The sequence below is a fragment of the Triticum aestivum genome, chromosome 4D, assembly GCF_018294505.1.
Source record: "Triticum aestivum cultivar Chinese Spring chromosome 4D, IWGSC CS RefSeq v2.1, whole genome shotgun sequence".
Taxonomy (NCBI): Eukaryota; Viridiplantae; Streptophyta; class Magnoliopsida; order Poales; family Poaceae; genus Triticum; species Triticum aestivum.
This window is the reverse complement of record NC_057805.1, coordinates 6543875-6553597: the sequence shown is the minus strand read 5'-3', so window position 1 is coordinate 6553597 and position 9723 is coordinate 6543875. Positions and strand designations below refer to the sequence as shown.

The 9723-nt window shown below is 47.7% G+C and overlaps 2 protein-coding genes across 2 annotated transcripts; one reads left to right on the top strand and one right to left on the bottom strand.

The window, feature by feature from the left end:
- Window positions 1-967: 967 nt before the first annotated feature.
- Window positions 968-2532, top strand: LOC123099345 (uncharacterized). The gene is made up of 2 exons (XM_044521516.1): window positions 968-1047; window positions 1161-2532. The coding sequence occupies exon 2, from the start codon at window positions 1165-1167 to the stop codon at window positions 2227-2229; it is 1065 nt and encodes a 354-aa protein (XP_044377451.1). The 5' UTR covers window positions 968-1047; window positions 1161-1164; the 3' UTR covers window positions 2230-2532.
- A 1411-nt stretch (window positions 2533-3943) lies between these two features.
- LOC123099344 (uncharacterized) lies at window positions 3944-5821 on the bottom strand. The gene is made up of 2 exons (XM_044521515.1): window positions 5597-5821; window positions 3944-5509 (listed from the first exon to the last, which is right to left on the bottom strand). The coding sequence occupies exon 2, from the start codon at window positions 5473-5475 to the stop codon at window positions 4414-4416; it is 1062 nt and encodes a 353-aa protein (XP_044377450.1). The 5' UTR covers window positions 5476-5509; window positions 5597-5821; the 3' UTR covers window positions 3944-4413.
- Window positions 5822-9723: the final 3902 nt, after the last annotated feature.

Sequence of the window (9723 nt, the reverse complement as noted above, 5' to 3'; positions counted from 1 at the left end):
TTATTTAAACAACAGGATCATAGTAAACTTTTGGTAAAAGTTATATCTGGGTCGGAGTGGGGATAACATTTCTCTTCTGCATGTCTATGGAGTTTTGTAAACCCAAACACCTCAGAGATAGATATAGAGGCAGGTATTTGTCGAGCGAACCACACTCCTTCGTAGACATCAGGAGTCCATTGACGAAAAGGGATTGAGGAAAGCTTGAACCCAAGTCCTACAATGATGGATATAAGCGCAACTGAAATTCCTGGGGAGTTATACATTTTGTGTATTGATAAGACCACTCACAATTTCTTGAAGCTCGATCCCCCCCCCTAACCACCCGGATGAACCATACAACCAAGAGAATCCATGAACCAGAATAGAAGAGCTTGCCCACCCATGTGTAAAAATTTCATAGTAGCCTCATTAGACCATAGTTCTTTCTTGGTATATCCAGAGAAACATAAACTGAAACATTTTGGAGCTACAAGGATAGTTATTAAATCATTAGCACCACATAAAAAACATTCTCCCTAGAGTGGTTGTTAATACGAACAACAGAAACTCGGTTATAGCCATTTTTGTATATTCAATGTATTATACGGATAGAGGAATGCATAAAGTTGAACATAATAAAATGAGAAATTGAAAGATTTCATTGAAATTGTTCGTTTCCTGAAAAACTAATTATACGTTCTTCTCTCCATCGGAACAACAGGGGTTGTTATGCTTACTACTAAACTTGTTGAAGAGATGACATAGAACTAAGGTCTATCTTTTTTATCAGAGGTTGAATCAATCATCTCTGGAAAGAATTAGGCAAAAAATTAGGACACATTCTGGGAAAATGAAACATAGTGGAATCATCATGACTTGGTTTTATGAATTTTCGTGGTAATGCGGCCCAGTCGGCCCATTGTCTACCCATCTGTTTGATCCATTTAAGATCAGATGAAAGGGGGCAAGTCCTATATCCCATCCCATCGTTGTTTCATTCCAATTCTCCGCCGCCGCCGCAGTAGCCGCGCTCGTTTCGATTCGTCGAGTCCTCCCCTGCTGCAGGTATTGCTGCTCCCAAAATTTAATCTTTCCTGTTGGATTTTTCTCCTTCTCTCTAGAGATCTTGTTACAACCTCGTATCAGAAAGAATCTGATTCTTTCCTGCGAGAGGGCAGGTAAATGAGGGCGGCGCGGCAGTTGGTGAACGTGGTGATGCGCACAGGCACCACCTACTCGGTGAGCCGCATCAAGCCCGCGGAGAAGCTCTTCTACGCATCCGTAGAGGAAGCGCGAACCGCGGCGCCGCCCAGGAAGAAGATTCCGGCCCTGTCGAGGATGCCCAAGCCCAATCTCAGGCTCGAGGCGTACCGCCTGGACGACATGCGGCTCGATTTCCTGCCCTTGTACGGGCGGGGCGGCGGCAGCAGCAGCAGCGAGATCCTCTCCGTGGACTCGGCAGGCCACACCATCCTCTGCGACGCGAGCTCTGGCTGCGTCCAGCCTGCCCCCAGCCTCGGCGAGCCCAAGGGGGACAGCCCCATCTCGTTCACCATCGCTCGCGTCGGCAGCGCCGCCCCCGACACCAGCGTCGCCGTGGCTCTGTACGTCATGGACAGGTTCCCCACCGGCCGCAGCTCCTGCAGCTTCGAGTCCCTCGCCTACGGCGAGAACAACTGCTGGGAGTGGAGCCGGCTCCCGCCGCCGCCCTATGTCAACGACCCGGCCTACGACTGCACCGCTATCCACTCCTACACGCTGCTCAATGCAGGCTCCACCATCTGCATATCCTCCTCCGGGCGCAGCCCCATCGGGACCTACTGCTTCGACACGGCTAGCCGCCAGTGGAGTAAGGCTGGCCGCTGGGCGCTGCCCTTCTACGGCCGGGCCGAGCATGTCCCTGAGCTTGGCAACCTCTGGTTCGGCATGGCTGACGGCAGCCCCAACAACCTGTGCGCGTCGGACCTCTCCAGCCTCGACGGCGGGGCTCCCAGGATGCTACGTGAGTGGCAAGTCCTCGACCCGCCTCAGGGCTGGGTGCAAATAAGGGGCTGCCTGCTCTACCTGGGAGCCGGCAGGTTTTGCGTCAACAAAGTTTTCGACATTGGGGACGAGGGCAGGACCAAGAGTGACAATCAGGCTGCTGTCATGACCGGTGTGGAGGTAGTGCATGATGAAACAGACCAACTACAGATGATCAAACACAAGTCCTGTGTCAGCTATGCAGGCATCCAGTGTATCCTTTAGATCAATATTAGTGGCTCCTACCATATGAGTTGTTTGCTTCTTTGTCTAACCATGTTCTTAGACTGCAGCAGTTCACAGCAGCATGTATACTAATTGTGCTCAGTTCCTTCTTATATGTATGATACAGTTTGCTGTTCCAACTTCATATGACTGTAATCTTTAACTTTTACATGCCAACCCCTAAATTCATGCCCATGCGACCTAGAGAGACTAGTGGAGCCTGAAGGCCCATTGTCAGCAATGTTGGCAGGATATTCGCAGCTTCTCCAGGCATGCTGCTTTCTTCTCGTCAGAAAGCCGGGCATGCCATCCTTGACCACTCTTTCCTTTACGATTTTGTGGCAACGGTGCATCAACAGGAGTGGGGTTTGCAGCTCCACTTGTGTTATCACCTGTGCACAATAGCCAACCATGTTAGACATGTGAGCATTCGAGGGACGCTACCTAGGAGTAAAAGGAAAAACATGTGTGTCGAATTACCATTTGTTGATATGTTTTGTTACATAAAGGGGTAGGGTCAACACACCCTAGCAAAGAAGATGATGGTGGTTCATTGACATTAACACTCCGAGCTGCTGCAGCTTTCTTTTGATGTCGGGATTCGTTAGCTTTCTTCTCATCTGACATTAGGGCATACCATCCTTCTTTACCGATCGGTCCTTTCTTACTATCATGGGCAAATACTCGTGGAGCCTGAAGTCCCATCGCCAGCAATGTTTGTTAGGTCTTTAAATGGGGAACATTCCTCCATCGTTAAAAGCTAGTTATTTTGCTTGCTGTGGTATATGCAAGGTAGATAGTCCAATACACACTAATAACATGATAGCATGGATTAGCTCAATATAGAGGATAGGAAAAAAAAATACAGCACAAGTGTCAATTTGAAATTAGAGATAAACAAATACCTTTATGTCTGGAAATTCTGTTGTGTGAATATCAGCGCTATTTTGAAGAGTCCCTCTAGCACCTGGCAGCTTTATCAATGTTCAACTGTAAGTAACACAATGAACTTCCTGGAACAGGCGTGTTAACAATGATAGTATGGCTGATTTGCTCTAAAGTTAAGGAGCTGAAGGCTAGGTTTATTTGTTCTCAAATCGACCATGTTTTGAGGGTAAGTATCTCATATTTTCATCACTTTCTTTTCTTGTCCAAGTTTACCATGCATCTGCCAGCTTTAGGTTCTGATGTATGAATGCTTTGCAGCATGTTACATTTTTTTCCTGATAAAGGCACCATATTACATACTTTTAATGTTGGTACAAATGCCTACAGTGTTCCGTAACAACTGTTTTATTCAATGGCATGAGAAGCAGCACAGCAAAGACGCTTGTTTAGGCATACTTGTATTGTTTGCATAAAAGCCTACAGTTTATCGTAACAAATATTTTTCAACGGCATGAGAAGCAGCACACCAAGACCCTTGGTTGTGCAATTCGCCATTAATACCTTTCTTGTCTCAAGTTAATGCCAGTTGCTACTTCACATATTATTTTTTGATGGCGCAGAGCTAGGTTGAGTAACCTAGCAGCGCTAACGATGGAGCACTTCCATGTTAGAATTCAAGTATGGATGGCTATTCTTCATATGTTTGTTTCTGTCTGTCACTATGGTGCAGTACTTGTCGTTTGCTGACATTCAGAAATGTTGATTTATCTTTATAGGCGTCGATCTGTAGGCCTCAAGCAGAAACTGAAAGCAGAATCAAGGTGGGGCGCTGAGTGTGAAGGCGTGAGGAGCTCGATATGGATGTTTGGGCACCGCGTGAGGGTGATGACCCAGAGGAGTGTTTTTTTCTTTTTTCTTTTCGAGCTTTTTGTTTAGATGGATTGGGTGGGTGAGTTGGGTTGTGCGGGATTCGAATCGTGTAAATAGATGGGTAGATCTCAGATGACTTTGTTTCCAGTCCAATTGAAGCGGGAATTCCAGCTCATCGGATCAGCTGCTGTTACTCTGTACAAGTTGTTCAAGTGAACTAGTTGTAATAATATAGGCCCTACATCATACTCCCTCCGTTTCAAAATAGATGACTCAACTTTGTACTAACTTTAGACATCATACTCCCTCACATCACATAGCAGATAGCATTCCTCTAGACACTGTTTGCTCCCCTGCCGCTTACTTAATACAAAGTTGAGTCATCTATTTTGGGACGGAGGGAGTAGCATTGTTAATCCATTTGTTCTAGAGGATACACTGGATCTCACCCCTGGTAAACTTGTACAACTTGGACTTGTGCTTGACCATGACGAGTTTGGATGGCTCGCCTTGGCGCACCACCTCCAAGCCAGAGATGACACCCATCCCCTTGCGGTCATCGCCGAGGCAGAATTCAAAGATTTTGGCGACGCAGAACCTGCCGCCGCCCAGGTACACCATGCTGCAGTCCATCATCTCCCAGTCGTCCGGCAGGCTAAGGTCTCCCCAGCTGTAGGCCAGGCGCGGAGCCTCGGGGCGTAGGCCGCAGAGGGGGTAGAGGTCCATGGCGCAAAGGTCGTAGGGCCAGTCGCTGGCGATGCCAAACCAGAGGTTGTCGAGCTCAGGAACACGGTGGGCACGGCCGGCGAACGGCAGCCTCCCGCCTCCAGCCTCGAACCAGGTGTTGGTGAAGGTGTGAAAGCAGTGGGTGCCGTCGGCGGACGAGACGACGAGGATGGGGTCGCCGCCGCCGCCGTCCTTGTCGATGAGCGCGTGGCAGCCGTTGGCGGAGGCGGGCGGAGGCGGGAGCCGGTGCCACCGCCAGCCTTTCCTGCCGTTGGAGGGGTCGCTGTACATGAGGGCCTCGAAGCTGTAGTAGTCGTAGCGCCGAGGGCACCTGTCCATGACGTACAGGACGTCGGCCCGCCGCGGGTCCAGAGGCTTCCTGTCGAGGATGGAGAATGAGATGGGGTTGGGCCCCTTGGGACCCCTGAGGGAGGGCAGCGGATGGAGGAGGCCGGCGTCGGCGTCGGCGTCGTATAGGACGGTGCGGCCCTGGGCGTCGACGCAGAGGATCTTGCGCTCGTAGAAAGGGAGGAAATCCAGCCTCTCCACCAGGACCGCCGAGCGTACGAGGCTCAGGCTGGGCGCGGGCATCCTGGAGATGGTCTCCATCTCCCCCGTGCTGGATGCTTGCGCCTCCTTGGTTGATGGGAAGAAGAGCTGCTCCTCGGGCTTGATGCGGCTCAACGAATAGTGGCTGCTGCCCATGCCCATGCCCATGCCGTACCTCCGCATCACCACGTTCACCAACTGCCGTGCCTTCATCTTCTTCTTTCCTCCGGCTCCGGATCCGGACCAACTAGACAAAAAGGACGCAAAATCAATCCAAGAACAAACAACAAATCCATCAAACTGGAAGAATCCACCGGGAAAGATTAAGCAATACCTGCAACGGGACTCGACGAATCGAAGCAGGCGCGGCGGCGGCGGCGAGATTGGGGGATGGAACGAGCCACGCCTTTCTTCTCGTCTTATGTGGATGATGATAATTAACCATGGGCCGACTGGGCCATATTACCAAGCATCAGCCCACGCAAAGCCTTGTCTTCCCTGGACGGACTCTTGTAGTATGTGTTCCTCTTTCTTTTGCGACTAGTGTATATAGGAGGAGTGCAGCGGTTTATGGTGCCATTCTTTTAGAGATTTTACACCACTCTAGTTTATCTATTACGCCATCCGTCTCAAAATACACAATAAATGTCTTAATTTTAATCCAACTTTGAGACCGAGGGAGTACTTGTCCTTTTAGTTATGCGTATGGAATCTCGAATATTAAGGCTCACAATTTAGCGAAACATGCTCTTACACTAGGAACCGGCCGTCATGTATGGATGCGCCATCCTGGTGATCTTACGTTCGTCCCTATAAACATTGTCACAATTTAATAAAGAGTTTCACGAGATTGCATCAAAAAAAGCTTACATGTTTTGAACCCGTTCAGTCAGTTAGTCTGAACGATAGGGAATTTTATTTGTTTAGTCAGATGTACACCCCTACGCTACTAGGAAAATGGGTAGCAGTAGCGTGGGGTAGATGGCTAGCAGTAGCGTGGGAACCAGCTGCACTGTTGCAAAAGTTCGTCGTTTCGAAGCACCTCGTGATGACCGGGTGTGATAGACTCTTCGTTCACATACAACGGATGTAATCATGTTTTACACATGCATAATAGTTGGGTTAAACTTGACGAGCCTAGAATGTACAGACATGGCCTCGGAATGCGGAGGACCGAAAGGTCGAACATGAGTGATATAATAGATATGATCAATATGGAGATGTTCACCATTGATGACCACCCCATCTGAAATGGTGATCGGATATGGGTTAGTTGATTTGGATCATGTAACACTTACACAACTTAAGGGATGTTGATTTAAGTGGGAGTTCACTAGTATTTTGATTAACTAAACCAATTATCATTACAAATTTATGTTGTAGATCAATGGCTCACACTGTAGCTAGCCTGAACTTTAATGCGTTCCTAGAAAAAGAAAAGTTAAAAGACTATGCAGACTGGGTCGGTAATATGAGGACTATCCTCACTGCTGCACAAAAGACTTATGTCTTTGATGCACCGTTAGGTGAGCCACTCGCTCCCGCAAATCTAGACACTATGAACGTCTGGCAGACAAGAAATGATGACTACACGATAGTTCAATACGCCATGCTTTACGGCTTAGAACCGGGGCTCCAAAGTGTTGGGGAACGTAGTAATTTAAAAAAAATCCTACGCACACGCAAGATCATGATGATGCATAGCAACGAGAGGAGAGAGTGTGTCCACGTACCCTCGTAGACCGAAAGCGGAAGCGTTAGCACAACGCGGTTGATGTAGTCGCACGTCTTCACGATCCGACCGATCCAAGTACCGAACGTATGACACCTCCGAGTTCAGCACACGCTCAGCACGATGACGTCCCTCGAACTCCGATCCAGCCGAGCTTTGAGGGAGAGTTCCGTCAGCACGACAGCGTGGTGACGATGATGATGTTCTACCGACGCAGGGCTTCGCCTAAACACCACTACGATATTATCGAGGTGGACTATGGTGGAGGGGGGCACCGCACACGGCTAAGAGATCAAGAGATCAATTGTTGTCTATGGGGTGCCCCTGCCCCCGTATATAAAGGAGCAAGGGGGGAGAGGCGGCCGGCCAGGAGGGGGCGTGCCAGGAGGAGTCCTACTCCTCCCTCCCTTCCTTGTTGGATTAGGAGAAGGGGGAAGGAGGAGGGAGAGAGGAAGGAAAGGGGGGCGCCGCCCCCCTCCTTGTCCAATTCGGACTAGAGGGGGAGGGGGCGCGCGGCCTGCCCTAGCCGCCCCTCCTCTTCTCCACTAAGGCCCATGTAGGCCCATTAAACCCCCGGGGGGTTCGGGTAACCTCCCGGTACTCCGGTATATATCCAATAACCCCCGGAACCATTCCGGTGTCCGAATATAGTCGTCCAATATATCAATCTTCATGTCTCGACCATTTCGAGACTCCTCGTCATGTCCGTGTTCACATCCGGGACTCCGAACTATCTTCGGTACATCAAAACACATAAACTCATAATATAACCGTCATCAAACTTTAAGCGTGCGGACCCTACGGGTTCGAGAACTATGTAGACATGACCGAGACACGTCTCCAGTCAATAACCAATAGCGGAACCTGGATGCTCATATTGGCTCCCACATATTCTATGAAGATCTTTATCGGTCAAACCGCATAACAACATACGTTGTTCCCTTTGTCATCGGTATGTTACTTGCCCGAGATTCGATTGTCGGTATCTCAATACCTAGTTCAATCTCGTTACCGGAAAGTCTCTTTACTCGTTCCGTAATACATCATCCCGCAACTAACTCATTAGTTGCAATGCTTGCAAGGCTTAAGTGATGTGCATTACCGAGTGGGCCCAGAGATACCTCTTCGACAATTGGAGTGACAAATCCTAATCTCGAAATACGCCAACCCAACAAGGACCTTTGGAGACACCTGTAGAGCACCTTTATAATCACCCAATTACGTTGTGACGTTTGGTAGCACACAAAGTGTTGCTCCGGTAAATGGGAGTTGCATAATCTCATAGTCATAGGAATATGTATAAGTCATGAAGAAAGCAATTGCAGAATACTAAACGCTCGTGTGCTAAGCTAACGGAATGGGTCAAGTCAATCACATCATTCTCCTAATGATGTGATCCCGTTAATCAAATGACAACTCATGTCTATGGCTAGGAAACATAACCATCTTTGATCAACGAGCTAGTCAAGTAGCGGCATACTAGTGACACTTTGTTTGTCTATGTATTCACACAAGTATTATGTTTCTGGTTAATACAATTATAGCATGAATAATAAACATTTATCATGATATAAGGAAATAAATAATAACTTTATTATTGCCTCTAGGGCATATTTCCTTCAGTCTCCCACTTGCACTAGAGTCAATAATCTAGATTACACAGTAATGATTCTAACACCCATGGAGCCTTGGTGCTGATCATGTTTTGCTCGTGGAAGAGGCTTAGTCAACGGGTCTGCAACATTCAGATCCGTATGTATCTTGCAAATTTATATGTCTCCCACCTGGACTAGATCCCGGATGGAGTTGAAGCGTCTCTTGATGTGCTTGGTTCTCTTATGAAATCTGGATTCCTTTGCCAAGGCAATTGCACCAGTATTGTCACAAAAGATTTTCATTGGACCCGATACACTAGGTATGACACCTAGATCGGATATGAACTCCTTCATCCAGACTCCTTCATTTGCTGCTTCCGAAGCAGCTATTGAAGGAATATGCCCTAGAGGCAATAATAAAGTATTATTTATTTCCTTATATCATGATAAATGTTTATTATTCATGCTAGAATTGTATTAACCGGAAACATAATACATGTGTGAATACATAGACAAACAGAGTGTCACTAGTATGCCTCTACTTGACTAGCTCGTTAATCAGAGATGGTTATGTTTCCTAGCCATAGACATAAGTTGTCATTTGATTAACGAGATCACCTCATTAGGAGAATGACGTGATTGACTTGACCCATTCCGTTAGCTTAGTACTCGATCGTTTAGTATGTTGCTATTGCTTTCTTCATGACTTATACATGTTCCTATGACTATGAGATTATGCAACTCCCGTTTACCGGAGGAACACTTTGTGTGCTACCAAACGTCACAACATAAATGGGTGATTATAAAGGTGCTCTACAGGTGTCTCCAAAGGTACTTGTTGGGTTGGCGTATTTCGAGATTAGGATTTGTCACTCCAATTGTCGGAGAGGTATCTCTGGGCCCACTCGGTAATGCACATCACTATAAGCCTTGCAAGCATTGTGACTAATGAGTTAGTTGCGGGATGATGTGTTATGGAACGAGTAAAGAGACTTGCTGGTAACGATATTGAACTAGGTATCGAGATACCGGCGATCAAATCTCGGGCAAGTAACATACCGGTGACAAAGGGAACAACGTATGTTGTTATGCGGTCTGACAGATAAAGATCTTCGTAGAATATGTGGGAGCCAA